Below are 15,935 nucleotides of genomic sequence, written 5' to 3'. Positions count from 1 at the left end.
AATTTGTTAACTACGAATTACGAGATATTGCAAGATATAATTTACTATTTAAGATCTTAAATTTTTATCATTTCTGAATTCATTTGCAAACTGCATTTAATATATAAATTCATTTAAATTTATTTCTATTATTTTCATTTTAAACAAATATTTATACTTTAAACAAATTTATTGCATTTATTAATTCTTGAAAAAAAGGATATTATTTTCTGATATTTAGAATGTCATATTGTATTTTATTAGAATGCATTAATATAATTATACATTGTTGTAAATGTCAGATATTATCATAATACATAGAGTTTGGACAGAAGGAAATAGTTCCTATGAAACAAGAAGAGTATTTATTGATCCGGTAGATGGTGAATATAGCAAACATGACTTATAAATGCCATCCGCCACGAAAACTATAACTGATACTAATTTGTTTTCTTTGATATGAAATTATTACTCATGACAATCTTTTATGAAAAGAATTATCAAATAATTCGATAAATGATATGGTCTTTTTTATATTTTTTGTAAAACACAAAAATTAATATTGGAATGAATTGTTTAAATTCAATATTTTTTATTTCTTAAAAATAATATCAATATTTATTCTTAAATAACTCCAAAAAAAAATTTCTTAATTTCTTTTTGTTTTTATTAATGTATATTTTTTATTTTATGATCAATTTTATTTTATTATTTTTTTTATTTTTTTTAACAAATATTTCAGTTTTTTTAATATAACATTTTAATATAATTTGATAAAAAATATAGGCCGTGAACAAATTCAGGGAAAATAACCCTGTACCATCCTATAGTAGCAGAATATATAATCTCGAGGTCATTGCCCGAACGATCTTTGGGGGTTCCACCATACCTAGAACGAGGGTGAAATAACTCGGAATACTGGATAGATATCGACCACTTTCTCTCAAAAAATTAAAATGCAAAAATGCAATTAAATATCTTTACATCTGTTCTATTTATCAATGTACATAAAAAATCATTCTAAAATAAATTTTAAAAAAATAACATAATAAAAAGAATCATCTTTTTATATTCTTGTATTTTTTATATTCTGTATTTTTTTAGTATTTCATATTAAAAGTAATTGATTTTTATTTATCATTAAATTATCAATTTAAATTTTAAACAATTTTATTACTTTAATTTATATTATTTATGACGAGACAAGCAAACATTAAAAAAATTTTTAAATTATGTATGAAAAAAATAGTATTTATTTATTAATAAAGAATGAACATAATATTATAATATATATATATATATATATATTTATATATATATATATTAATATATTAGTATTATATTTGTAATGTAATACTATATATAATATTAATAATGATTTTTGAATTATCTGTAATCTTAATTCCTTAAAATAAAATTTTCATTCCTTAGATTTTATTCTTTTTCTCTTTCATAAGTTTCATTTTGTATTAATGATCATTTTATTTTATATAATGATTAATTTAAAGAAACAAATATAATGTATACATTTGATCTACAATTTGATGCAATGATGTTTATTAATTCATCTTATTTTCTCGACAATAATATGTAAGGATAAAGGACATTTTTATTATATTAGACGCTCAAAGGAAGAGAAGAAAGAATAGAACAAGAACAAAAAAAATTCAAAAAATATCTTATGGATAGGAGAGAGAGATAGGATAAGGGTTGGCCATGCCTTTTGGGGCAGTGGCCCTTGCTGTGATGTCTCCGAGGGTGAGAAGGGGCAGACGAGGTTCTACGCGTTATTGAGCGGGCATTTCCCACAAAGCGCAGACGAGGGCAACCACCCCGTAGCGCTGCGGCGCGCAGAGTTCTCTACTCACTCTTCTTTCTTTCCCTCTCATATTTTCTATCTTCTTTTCTCTTTCTCTTTTTCCTGCTTCTTTGTCCAATCTCTGCATTTCTCCCTGCCCTATCTTCATTTTTATCTTTTTTTAGTCGTCTTCTTTTTCTTTTTCGTGTCTTTCATTTTTTTTCTATATTCTTTTCTATTTCGATACATGTATATATATATATGCATTTCTCAACACGAAAATCCTTCTTTTCTACAAATTTCTCAACAGTAATCAATGCTTTTGAATTTAATTGATAATTAAATTTATTAGATGTCTATCTTAGATTTCTATCTTTTGTCACTTAATTTTTTTTTCTCTTTTCTCTTTTTGAATTTTAATAATAATATAATAATGGAAAATTAAAATTGATTTTGTATTTAAGTATCATATGTAGAAAAGTTAAAAAAACTTTTGTGAATGATGATTTTAATATTCATTTAATAAGATTTTACTAATCTTTATATAAAATATATAAAACAATCTTTATATAAATCTTTTATAATAATTTAAATCTTCATCTTCAAGAAATCTAGAAATTATTTTATTGTTTTTATTTGTCTTTTTTCATTTTTAATTCTCTGTATTCGATCTTTGCTTTTAATCTTCTTGTTATATTTTTTTTGTTATATTTTTTATTCATGCTTTTATCAACACAATTTTTTTTTCTTTTTATTTTCTAGAAATTTATTATTAAAAAAACATATAATTTTCAAATAATAATATTCTTATTCTTTATAATAATGTTTCGAAAATTATTTTTAATTATATTTTATTTTATTTTAATTACAATGATAATATTAATAATAGTATATTTAGTTAAACATTTATGATTATTACAATATACAAAATATATTATATTATTTTTTTATTTTTATTTTATATATTATTTTAATTTTTATATATTTTAAACATAAAAATTGAAAATATTTTTTATGAATACTTTATTAAAATATATCTTTGTGTTAATAATATAAATATTTATTTATTGTCTTATATTTTTATTTTTTCGTATTTGATATAAAAAAATCTATTACAAAAAATTTTTAATTTCACTTTTCTTAAGTTTTCTTCCAATTCCGAAATCGATGAATACTAACCCCTGTGAAAACATAAGGAAAAGAGAAATGAATGTATCGATCTCACCCCTAGGGACTTGCTAGGATTAGGATATCACGGTAGCCACCCACGACGAACTATGAAACACCATGCAATAACGGAAAAATCTTTTAACATTTAGTAATATTATTACTATTATACAATATTATTATTTAATGCCACATAAAATGTCGTGAATTAATATTTTTTAAAGAATCTAAATCGATAATTTTTAATAATTTTTCAATTAAAATTTATTTTAATACACAATGAAACTGTTGGAATATGTTGTTTTGAACATTGTAATTATTATAATAAATTATATAAATTATTATATAATTTACTATATCAAATAAGATATCTTTATAATGAATAAAATAATAAAATAATAATATATATTTCTAAAATTAATTATCTTTTTCTTTAATTTTAATAAACTATTTTTTATTAATAACAATAATGAAAGATGTATTCAATATATTAAATTCTATACAAAATCGTATTGTTTTAATATTAATTAATATTTGTATATCATTATTTGATATATACATTTATATTAAAAATACTCAATAACTAATATATACTAATACAGTTTTACAGTATACAATTTTTATAAATAATATTATATTATCAAGATAATATTAATTTTGAGAAAACTGTAAATTAATAATAATATCTATAATTTCGTTCATCTTTGAAGTACCAATCTAATGATGCAACATATCACCCTTAACTTGCACCCTTTGCGTCACACCCATCCTGTTTCCGCATACCACATGCCCTCAACCTATATCTNTTGTAATTTAAAAAAAAGTATTTTTAAATAGTTAAAATAAAATATTATAAAAATAATGACATTCTTTTATAAAATCTATTATATATTACTCTGTTTCATATAATTTTATATAATATTTTATTATAATAAAAGGATTGTTATTTAGCAACTTATCTTATGTATATTATTTTATATTATATTTTATCAATTTTTTCATTTGATGTAAAATTTTTTAATAGGAAATAACATATTTATATATAAACATACTTACATGTTTACTTAATATATATATATATATATACTTAAACATATATTTATATAAGATGTTATAGAAAACACGTGGTACAAAGATGGAAGAAGATATACCAAAACTTCAACAGAATGAATCAAATAACAAAAGACCACAATTTGGTAACAGAACTCTTTCTAACAATAACAATGTATTTCAACATAATGCATGGTATATTATTATTTAATATATATATTTATATATTATTGTTTAGTATTTAATTTGTAATATTAAAGTTTTATAAGTATAACCTATAAAATACTTTTAAATAAAATTGTTGTATAAAAATTAATCATAATTAATATAATCATTAATCATTAATTATAATTAATATAATTAATTGTTAAACTTAAACTTATTTTCGTTTATTATATATAATTTCTATTATTTAAATTATTATTTAAAGGGATAATATTATATGGGATGAAGAACAGCAAAATTTAGCAAAACAAAAAGTAAATGAAAACTCAAGCATAACTATGTCAGATAAAAAAATTTGGGAATATGAACATGAGGCTTATAAATATTGGGATAAGTTTTATGGAATACATGAAAATAAGTACATAGATCAATTATTAATAATTTCTTTAAATTATGAAATAAATATAATAATTTTTAATAATTTCTTTTTTTTTTTTTTTTTTTTTTAATAATTATGAAAAAAAATTTTCATTTTTAATGTTACAGATTTTTCAAAGATAGACATTGGTTATTTACAGAATTTCCTGAATTAGCTGTTGATATTGTAAAACAAAATATTAAACAACCTCTAAGATTTAAAAATGAAAACATAAAAAAAAATGGTCAAGAAACTTATGAAAATATCCTTGATTTACCTAATAAAAATGGAAATAAAATTTTGGAAATTGGTTGTGGAGTAGGAAATACAGTATTTCCAATACTTTTGTATAACACAGATGCAAACTTATTTGTATATTGCTGTGACTTTTCTGCAAAAGCATTAGATATATTGAAACAGAATTCTGCTTATGACACATCGAGGTATAATCTTATAACATTTTAAATAACACATTATAACAATATTAAATGACATTATTTATTTTAAAGATGTAAAGCATTTATTCTTGATGTAACACAAGAAAAATGGCAAACTCCTTTTGAACCAGAAAGTTTAGATATTATTGTGCTGATATTTGTTCTTTCAGCTATTAATCCTGAAAAGTAAATATATTTATTATTATCAAGTATATATATTTTTATAATTAAAACTTTATAATTAAAAAAAATTAACATTTATATAATTATATAGCATTATATAACAATTATATATATGAATTATAATTTATTTCTGCAGAATGAAACACATTATAGAACAAGTCCACAAATATTTAAAATCAGGTGGATTAGTTTTATTTCGAGATTATGGAAGATATGATTTAGCTCAATTAAGATTTAAAAAAGGTAGTTGCCTTGCAAACAATTTTTATGTTCGAGGAGATGGAACTAGAGTGTATTTTTTTACACAAGGTATTTAATTTAATATTAAATTAGATATTTAATAAATAATATATAAAAGTAATAAATAAAATAATAAATAAATAAAATATTTATTTACAGAAGAAATTAGGATATTATTTACAAGTTGTGGTTTTATAGAAGAACAAAATCTTGTAGATAGAAGATTACAAATTAATAGAGGAAAACAACTTAAAATGTATAGAGTATGGATTCAAGGAAAGTATAGAAAATAAATGAAAATTGCTATAATAATTGATATAATAATTGATATAACTATTTCATTTTTTTTTAAATATTCTTTTTTAAAATATTAAAGAATATATAAAAACATTTAATTAAAGATATATTACAATTACAAATCAAAAAAATTACAAGAATTACAATTACAATTACAAAAGAATAATTATGAAATATATCAAAATAAAATATTTAAATTTTTATCTATAAGATAAGTTATTAGAATCTTAAAACATTAAAATATAAGCAATTTGTAATTTGTAAGTATTCAAATTTAATAAAATCTTTATTCAAAAAAAAGTATTACTTATTTGTATAATATATTTATAATTTGATAATACAAATATATATCCATCTATATTATTTATAATATATATTACTATAGAAGAAAAAAATTATAATTCAAAAAAAAAAATTTATATTGGCAACATTGTTTTAAGGCATAAATATGGCAGCGACCGTAATCGTCTTAGTTTAAAGAGAAATAAGTCATTTTTATGATTCATCACTAAACTATTTACTTTAAATTTATAAAAAATATAGAAAAACATGGGAAATGCTGACACAAAATTAAATTTTCGAAAAGCAGTTGTACAACTGACATCAAAAACGCAGGTGAAAATTGTTATTTATCATTTTGTTCAATAGCATATGATATGTTTGACATTTTAAATCAATTCCAAATATATATAATTTTTGCATTGTTTAAATCAATAAAAGATATTTAAATAGATATATAATATTTATATTTTTTTTATAAAATATTATTATTTTACTTTATATTTTTTTTAATTTAATAAAAATTGCTTAATAAATTATAATTTGCCACTATAGGTTAAAAAATATATTTTTTTCTTTCGTAATTGTAGGTGATCGACGCTTCAGATGATAATTTCTGGGATCAATTTTGGTCTGAAAATGTCACTAATGTACAAGATATTTTTACTTTAATTCCTGCACCTGAAATTCGTATATTAAGAGAAGAAGCCCCTTCAAATTTAGCCACATTATGTTATAAAGCAGTGGAGAAATTAGTGAAAGCAGTTGATAACAGTTGCAGAACACAAAGAGAACAACAAACTGTTTTAAACTGTTGTCGTTTATTAACAAGATTATTACCTTATATTTTTGAGGATGCTGATTGGAAGGGATTCTTTTGGTCTAGTTTACCTGGTAAAGAAGATGAAGAAAGTGTACCTTTAGCTCATTCTTTACTTAATGCTCTTTGTGTAAGATATATTTTTGAAAATAATAAAAAATATTAGAATATATTATAATTATATTTATATTTCTACTTTATATTTATAATTATAATTATATTTATATTTCTACTTTAGGATCTCTTATTTTGTCCTGATTTTACAGTAGCTGCAAATAAAAAGTCTGGTCCTGTAAGTATTTTTTTATATTTATATAAAATTATAATATATATATAAATTATATTATTAGAATTTTTAGAATATTATATTAGTAATTATTAAAATGTTTTTGGAATTTTTTTAGGATAAAGCAGAAGAATTACAATCTATAGATAGTTGTGAATATATCTGGGAAGCTGGTGTAGGATTTGCCCATTCACCTCCTAGATATCCAATTTTAGATTCAAATAGAACAGAGTTACTAAAGTTATTATTAACTTGCTTCAGTGAAACCATGTACAATCCTCCTCTGGATTTATCAGTTACTCCAAACAAATGGATTCAACACTTAACTAGTTCTGAAAATAGGTAAATTAAAATGTTTTTTAATATAAATTTATTATTAGTGTATAACAAAATATAAAAATAATTAGTTTAAAATGTTCATATTTAATACAGACATGCTTTGCCTATGTTTACATCATTATTGAATACAGTATGTGCATATGATCCTGTTGGACTTGGAGTGCCATACAATCATTTATTATTTACTGATTCGTTAGAACCATTAGTTGATGTTGCATTACAAATTCTTATAGTAACATTAGATCATGATACCAGTGGTAGTACTTCATTAGAAGAAGGAAATATTGGAGATAATTTATTCATTAATTATTTAAGTCGAATTCATCGAGATGAAGGTAAAATTTATATTTAATTATATGTTTTTTGAACAAATAATCAGATAAATTATTATTTTTAAATTTTCAGATTTTCAGTTTGTATTGAAAGGTATTACGAGATTATTAAATAATCCATTAATGCAGACATATTTACCAAATTCAACTAAAAAAGTACATTTTCACCAAGAATTATTGGTATTTTTTTGGAAAATGTGTGATTATAACAAGAAATTTTTATATTATGTACTAAAAAGTTCAGATGTTCTTGAAGTATTAGTACCTATATTGTATCATTTAAATGATTCGCGTGCCGATCAATGTAAATGATGAATTAAATAATTATAATCTTGAACAAATTGATAAAATTTAAATAAATACTTTTATTACATATAATAATTAAATATAATTTTGCAGCTCGTGTCGGATTAATGCATATCGGTGTATTTATTTTACTTTTATTAAGTGGAGAACGTAATTTCGGCGTTAGATTGAATAAACCATATACAGCTACAGTACCTATGGATATTCCTGTTTTTACAGGTATTATAATATTAATACATTCTATTTATCAATGTGATATTTTTTTAATTATTAAATACTTACAGGTACTCATGCTGATTTGCTAGTCACTGTTTTTCACAAGATAATTACAACTGGACACCAAAGATTACAGCCATTATTCGATTGTTTACTAACAATTCTAGTCAATGTATCTCCATATCTTAAAACACTATCAATGGTGGCTAGTACTAAGCTATTACATTTGCTTGAAGCATTTAGCACTCCATGGTTTTTATTTTCAGCACCTACTAATCATCATTTAGTATTTTTTCTTTTAGAAATTTTTAACAATATTATTCAGGTAATTTTTATAGAAAAAGATTTTTAAATTTAAAATAAAATGAAAATTAACAAAGTTCATTTTGCTATTATTAGTATCAATTTGATGGAAATAGTAACTTGGTTTATACTATAATACGCAAAAGACAAGTCTTTCACGCATTAGCAAATTTACCAAGTGATTGTAATACAATTGCAAAGTCTCTCAGTAAAAGACAACGTCGTCATGTACCTGCTAGTACATCTAATGAAAATGTTAATGAAACAGCAATGGAAGGTTCACATCCTGCACAACCTGCAGAACCTGGAACTTTAAAAGCAACTTTATTAGAAACCCCAGGTAAATTTCTGATATTTTATTATTCATTATTTGACATTAATATCTTTTGATTATTCAATATATTATATTGAATAATTGATAATTATTTCAAAGGTATTGAAAAAATGACTGAAAAAGAATCTGCACATCCATTAAGTCCTTCAGTAAATATTGATGTAGGAAAGTCTAATCATCAAAACAATGTAAGCTCTACAGAAGATTTAATGAATTCTACTAAAAACTCTGTTATACCAGTAAGATTATAATGGTATAAATAATCAATGAATATATTTAATATTCATAAACTATTTATATTTTGTTTTAATAATTAAATAGAAAGGAGGTATTAGAGTGGCAGAACATAATTCTTCTAACAATATAAATCAGTGGGTTCCTTCTAGCGAATGGGTATATCAATGGAAAACTAAACTTCCGTTACAAACTATTATGCGATTACTTCAAGTTCTTGTACCTCAAGTTGAAAAAATATGCATTGATAAGTAAGTATAATTTATCTTTTTTTTTTTTAATTTTTTTATTATAAATTATAAATGTACATTTATCTTATTAAATATTTCAGAGGTCTTACAGATGAAAGTGAAATTTTGAAATTTTTACAACATGGTACATTAGTTGGCTTGTTACCAGTACCGCATCCTATTCTTATTAGAAGATATCAAGCAAATGCAGGAACAACTGCTTGGTTTAGAACATATATGTGGGGCGTTATATATTTAAGAAATGTTGAACCACCGATATGGTATGATACTGATGTAAAGTTATTTGAAATCCAAAGAGTCTAAATGCAATGAATATTAAGCAAATTATTATTAACTTTAATATTGAAATTTATATATTATCTTTCCTTGAAATATTATTTTCTTAGTATAAAGAAAAAAATCTCAGTAATTTATTTATTATTATTAAGTTGCTCCCAATGATAATTTATTTTAACACTTCAGTAACTAGTAAATAACATTTTCACAAATATAATCTTTCTTATGAGTCTATTACACAGAATTATAGAATTGATTTTACAAATATTAATTATGGAAAACTATAACATATTATAATTCTCAATTTTCATTAATAAATATATAAATACTTGTTATTATATAAGTGCCATCACAAAATCATAAATATATAAATTGATAAATTGGTAAATATATTTAATCAATGATATAGTTTTTTTTCCTTCATCAATTTAATATTTTCAATAAAAGAATATTACTCAATTGTTTATTTTTTATTACTGAATATTTATAATATATTTATTAAAAATAAATGAAATGTAATGTATTAGTCTGTAAATCTGTGTAATAGTAATAAAAATTTTGAAAGACATGATAATTCACACTATTATGCATAATATATTATTTAAAATACAAATATTATCTGTTTTCGTAATATTTTTATTTTATTATGCTTTAAAATTATATAAAAATATAAAAGTAACAAATGAATTTATTAAATTTTAAGTGCACTGATAATTTTTTTTTTATATTTTTAATGTTTTGAAAATTAGAAAATGGAGTTCCTTTTTGTTCGTTTCACATATTTTAATTATGTATTTAAATTATTAGATTTCTAATCTTATAATATGAACTATATTTATTTATTAGAATTTTAAAAATAACAACCATATATTAAATATCTAGATATATCTAATATATTAGGTAAATTTATTTTATAATTAAAATACTTAAAAAAAAAATTAATATTATTTCTTTTTAAATACATATAATTTTATCTTTTATTTTAATTTGAAAAATTTAATAAGTTAGTTTGTTAATACTATGATTTTTTATAAAAATATTTTGTTTATTTATATAGCAAACAAAAAAAAATCATATAAAGAAAATGATTTTGAAATATTAAAATTTAGAAACTTTAATGTTTCTTATGTATTTTAATATTTCTATATATTAAAATATATTTCTATATATTTATATATTAATTGCATTTATACAATCTCAATATTTGTATTTTAAGATTGAAATATTTTTCTTTTAATATATAAATTTAATAATAAAATTTTCTTTAAATATATTCTTTTATATTAAAATTTTCTTTTAATATATAAGTTTAATAATAAAATAATATGTAATCACTTTACCACAACAAAATAAACATCTGCTCTTATTTATTACATGATAAGTATAATGTAGTTTGATATTTTTAACAAATTTGGTACAAACCAAATTGAAAAAATAATAAAATAAAAATTTAATATTTTCTTCGATTCAAGCTATACTTTGATTTGCAAGATTATAGCTTGAAAATTATAATTACTTATAAATATTAAATATAATATTCTATATAATAATATATTATATAAATTTATTTCAAATACAAAACAAAATTACTATGTAAACTTTCATTTACGTATATAAACAGTTTTAATATCGACAAGAAAAATATGTATGTATGTGCGCGCGTACTAACGTGTATATATACACTTACCTTATATTATGTATAAATATATAATCAAATATTATAAAATACGTATATTATAATTAACTTATACTTTTATTAATCATTATACAATAGAATTAATATTTTATTAATTATTTTAATTCATATTAAAAGATTATAAATTCATTTTACATGTGGTAAATTGTGGAAAGAGTGGACAGTCTGCATTAAATATAATTTTATATTTATTTTTTCTATAATTTTAAATTTAAATTTTATTTTATTGTATAATAATTTCATTTTATAAATAAATGAGTATATTAATTTTATGTTAATTATAATTATATCATAGTATAATGATTTCTTTATGTTATGAAAAAATTTTTTATAAGCAAAGAAATGTATTCTTTCACCATAATCATTTTGTATATTTGTCTTTTGCTTAAATAAATTATAAGCATTTATTTATAAAAAAGAAAAATATACATTATATTATATTAGACATAAACTATCATGGACATCATACTAATTTTTTAATTCAGATATTGTATAATGCCCTGGATGTTACAAGTAATTCTATATTTTATTTGAATTACAAATGTTATCAAGATGTTATATTAATACTTGTATCACAGATGTAAAAGTTTACTTAGCCTAGAAAAATTAATATTAACTTTTTAGTTTTTTATTTGCAAATTAAAAGTTCGATAATAAAGTACTTACTAATATAATTAGAGACGAACTTTTTATGAGCATCAATTTATGTTTACAAAATGTAATATATGAAAAAATAGTGATAGAATTTTATACAACTTTATATTACTTTATCGCATAACTTTGTCATAAGATGGTGGTGGAGCTTCATCCGATGAATTACTTGGTGGAATCAAAATAGCAATATGGTAAGGTGGTGGTGGATTCTGTCTTACTACAGAAATAGGTCTAATATTTTCATTGGGCATTGTAGTTGTAGACGCAATATGTTCTTCTTGACTTTGATGCTCTTCATGACTGTTACGTTGATTTCGGCAATATAAAATAGAGTATAAACACGCAAATAATGATAATGTTAATAGCCCCCAAAATATAAATATTTCTATACCTTGACCCTTGAAAAAAGTATTTAATATTAATTAAAAAAAAAAATTAAAAATTATGAAAAACATTTCAATTTCAATTTCAATCTACCTTGTCTCCAAAATAAAATTTTGCAGCAGCAACAAAACCTGCTGCAAGTACAAATGTTATCCAAACACCACATCGTAATCTATAACTTGCAAGTTCTGCATCATTAAATTCCGAAAAATCTAAAAGACTTCTATTTGTTCCATTTGATGTAGTATTTGATAATATCAATTGATTATTTCCTGCAGTTGTTACATTACTATAAACATACAAAAGTTTGATATTTTAACTGTTATTCTTCTTATAATAGTTTAAAGACTCATTACTTATATACAACTATTCATTATGAAGGGCGAATCATTTATAAATACTTTCTGATGATAGACATGTATAAGTGAGTCACCCTGTATATAAGAAGAACATGTTCCTCAGATTCCTCTTAGTAGACCTTTTTTCTTTAATTACTTGGAGATGTTGTTCAGTTGAGAATGTTGAGTAGAGCCAACTGGAAAATTGTTTTGATTTTCATTATTTGTTCTTATTGTTGTTCTTAGCATTCTGCAATTATTCATGTTACTAGGACCAGCTATATTTCCCATAGTATTCAGATTTTGAAATCGATGAAGTGGTGTAAACATTTGTCTCATATCTGCATTATATCTACATTGATCTATAAAAATAATAAATGTAGAATGAAATCATATAAAATTTTTCTACTTTTTTCAATTAAATGAATATTAAAGTTTTAAATTTAAAAAAACTATAATTAAATCAAAATTCAAAAAAATTATTAAATGATATAATGTAATATAATATTGTTAAATGAATTAAAAAATCGAAAAATTTAAAAATTTGTTGAATTTTCTTACTAAAGCGTGTTTTTGGTAAAGGTGTGGCGGGGCATCGGTGGCCAGTGAAACCGTAATATCTGCCCGCCGGTTTGTTAATCCAGAAATGCATGCTCTATTCGTATCGTTTTAAAGATCCATTATTACAAACTTTTTTGAAAATCAATTATAGAAAACTTTCCTTTATCAGTGTCATAAATGTATTCACAATGAGCTTGCAGATGTTTCTAATTCAAGTTCCATTACTTGTACATTTTAAATCGATGCATCGCACCATAATATTTCTGAGATTCATTATTTATAAAAAAAATTTTTTTAATTTTTCTAAAAATATATTTTTATTTTATATAATTTTAATTGCATTAAAAAACATTGTAAGCAAATTCGAAATAAAATGATAACATGTATTCGAATACATACGTCAATACCCGATCAAACTGCAGCTTGAATTTTTATCATTATCAATTTAAAATCAGGTATACCAACACTAACGAAATATATATACGTATTTATGAAATATTTAACACATAAATAAAAATATGGACAAAATTAATTTTTCAAAATGAAATTAAATGTTTAAAAATAAATTGTATTTTTCTTTATAGATTTATAAATCATTATCTTATTTTTTAATTTCATTTTTTTTTATAATATTTAATTATTTTTAAATAATATTTAACTATTTTATTTTATAATATTTAATTATTTCGTAAAAATTTTATATATTTAAAAAATGTATATAATATATTTATCTTATTCAATACATTTATTATTTGAAAAAAATGAAAATTTTTTTTAAATATTTTAAATATAAACATTATTCATTATCATTTTAAATATTTATATATTTTATATTTATTTACATTATTTATTAAGATTTATTTATTAAATTAATTTATTTATTACAAAAATTATTTAGATCAATTTTTAAAAATTTTTAATATCTTTCTATTTATCATAATGTTAAACTTTTGATGACTAGAAAAAATATTGTTAAGTTTAAGATGATGTAAAAAATTTAAAATTATATATATACACATATATATCTATATGATTTTAAAATCAAATGGCTGAAATGAACTATATGTATTATAAACTACGTATAATTTATAAATGTGTTTTTGAATTATGTTATTTCTCAATTATACTTAAATTGTTGTATATTATATATATATACACTTTATCACGAAAAAATGATATTTAAATATTTATAAATAATTCTGATAAATTAATTTTAGTTTATTATTAAAAACAAAAAGAATTTATATGCACGTTAAGGTCTAACCTATTTGTTTTTTTGTAATTTTAATATTTTAATGTATAACAAATTTATAATTTTATTAAAATGATAAAATTTAAGATTAAACAATACGTATTTCAATCTGAATTATATTTTTTAAAACGATTTTTTTTCTTCTCTGGTATTTCGAATACCAATAATCAAGAAAATATTACTTCAAAATTAAATCATAAATCAGAATTATATCAGGAGAATAAAAAATTGTTGAAAGTTGCAATTCTGGGTTTACCAAATGCAGGAAAAAGTACATTAGTGAATAAACTTATACGTAGATCTGTATGTATTCTAATTTATATTTGAATTATTTATTATTTTAATAGTTTAATTTTTAAAAGAAAATATTTTTGATGAAGATATGTCCAACATCTTCAAAAGTACATACCACAATGCACAAAGCAGAAGCAATATATACTGAGGGAAATACACAAATTATATTCATGGATACTCCAGGATTAGTAATGTCTAAAGAAATTAAAACTTACAAATTATTAAAAACATTTAGTGAAGATCCTAAAAATGCCATCACTGATGCAGATGTTATTGGAATAATACAAGATGTAACTAATGTATATACTAGATATAAATTGGACGATTTTATTCTTAATTATATAAAAAATAAAGTGGAAGATAAACCATTATTGATGATTTTTAATAAAATAGATAAATTAAAAAAAAAAAAAGTATTATTAGACCTTACAAGAATGTTAACAAATAATGATAATTATCCAAAATTTGATGATATTTTTATGATATCTGCATTAAGTGGAGATGGAGTGGATGATTTAAGGGTAATATATAAATATATTACAATAATAATGTAATTATTAATGATTAAATATATACATGCATGTATTTAAATATTTTTAGATTTATCTGCTTGATATAGCTAAAGTAAAAAATTGGAAGTATAAGGAGGAATTTTATACTGATCAATCAACTAAAACTATAATAGAACAAACAGTTAGGGCTAAGTTATTGAATATACTTCCATATGAAATGCCATATAAAGTGAAAATAATAATTGACCATTTAGAGTTTGGAGATGACAATATTAATACTCTTTTAACATTAGATTGTCCTAAACAAAGATATGTAAGAACTTTATTAAAAATGAAATCTCATAAAATTAAGTGCTTAGCATTTGATGTAGAAAAGGAATTACGTCATGCATTTAGAACTACTGTAATTGTACGTATAAATGTAAAATGTACAAGTGAATCATCTCAATTACATTAATAAAATCATTTTTACAAAAAATATTTATTTATCTTTTATATATTGTTTTATTTTATAAAATAAGATTTATAATAAAC

General features: G+C 20.9%; 4 protein-coding genes across 8 annotated transcripts; 3 read left to right on the top strand and 1 right to left on the bottom strand.

Moving 5' to 3' along the window:
- The first annotated feature begins 4,079 nt into the window (after window positions 1–4,079).
- Window positions 4,080–5,839, top strand: LOC122712301 (tRNA N(3)-methylcytidine methyltransferase METTL2). Of its 2 annotated transcripts, none has more exons than XM_043931835.1 (6): window positions 4,080–4,189; window positions 4,425–4,577; window positions 4,706–5,020; window positions 5,087–5,200; window positions 5,334–5,506; window positions 5,597–5,839. In XM_043931835.1, the coding sequence occupies exons 1-6, from the start codon at window positions 4,080–4,082 to the stop codon at window positions 5,728–5,730; spliced, it is 999 nt and encodes a 332-aa protein (XP_043787770.1). In that variant the 3' UTR covers window positions 5,731–5,839. The 2 variants fall into 2 exon arrangements, with proteins under 2 accessions (XP_043787770.1, XP_043787771.1); XM_043931836.1 differs by having other exon boundaries at window positions 4,095–4,140.
- A 260-nt stretch (window positions 5,840–6,099) lies between these two features.
- On the top strand, window positions 6,100–9,875 carry LOC122712248 (protein HID1). 3 transcript variants are annotated; one of them, XM_043931733.1, is made up of 12 exons: window positions 6,100–6,349; window positions 6,604–6,907; window positions 7,100–7,125; window positions 7,238–7,461; window positions 7,552–7,793; window positions 7,864–8,094; window positions 8,190–8,315; window positions 8,381–8,637; window positions 8,712–8,955; window positions 9,049–9,188; window positions 9,271–9,434; window positions 9,515–9,875. In XM_043931733.1, exons 1-12 carry the CDS (start codon window positions 6,284–6,286, stop codon window positions 9,735–9,737), a joined length of 2,247 nt encoding a protein of 748 aa, XP_043787668.1. In that variant the 5' UTR covers window positions 6,100–6,283; the 3' UTR covers window positions 9,738–9,875. The 3 variants fall into 3 exon arrangements, with proteins under 3 accessions (XP_043787668.1, XP_043787666.1, XP_043787667.1); XM_043931731.1 differs by having other exon boundaries at window positions 6,101–6,349; window positions 6,604–6,963; window positions 7,072–7,125; XM_043931732.1 differs by having other exon boundaries at window positions 6,102–6,349; window positions 6,604–6,963; window positions 7,072–7,125; window positions 9,049–9,137.
- Window positions 9,876–11,221: 1,346 nt separating this feature from the next.
- On the bottom strand, window positions 11,222–13,848 carry LOC122712289. 2 transcript variants are annotated; one of them, XR_006346299.1, is made up of 5 exons: window positions 13,344–13,729; window positions 12,940–13,144; window positions 12,538–12,733; window positions 12,073–12,458; window positions 11,222–12,003 (listed from the first exon to the last, which is right to left on the bottom strand). XR_006346299.1 is itself a non-coding variant. In XM_043931812.1 (5 exons), the coding sequence occupies exons 2-5, from the start codon at window positions 13,432–13,434 to the stop codon at window positions 12,174–12,176; spliced, it is 777 nt and encodes a 258-aa protein (XP_043787747.1). In that variant the 5' UTR covers window positions 13,435–13,646; window positions 13,743–13,848; the 3' UTR covers window positions 11,222–12,173. The 2 variants fall into 2 exon arrangements, 1 of the variants encoding a protein (XP_043787747.1); XM_043931812.1 differs by adding an exon at window positions 13,743–13,848 and having other exon boundaries at window positions 11,222–12,458; window positions 13,344–13,646.
- Window positions 13,849–14,667: 819 nt separating this feature from the next.
- On the top strand, window positions 14,668–15,899 carry LOC122712311 (GTPase Era, mitochondrial). Its single transcript, XM_043931851.1, has 3 exons — window positions 14,668–14,898; window positions 14,976–15,410; window positions 15,490–15,899. Exons 1-3 carry the CDS (start codon window positions 14,668–14,670, stop codon window positions 15,856–15,858), a joined length of 1,035 nt encoding a protein of 344 aa, XP_043787786.1. The 3' UTR covers window positions 15,859–15,899.
- Window positions 15,900–15,935: the final 36 nt, after the last annotated feature.

Source organism: Apis laboriosa, unplaced genomic scaffold, assembly GCF_014066325.1.
Source record: "Apis laboriosa isolate Shangri-la unplaced genomic scaffold, ASM1406632v1 scaffold1_cov151, whole genome shotgun sequence".
Lineage (NCBI taxonomy): Eukaryota > Metazoa > Arthropoda > Insecta > Hymenoptera > Apidae > Apis > Apis laboriosa.
This window is presented reverse-complemented; position numbering and strand designations above follow the sequence as displayed.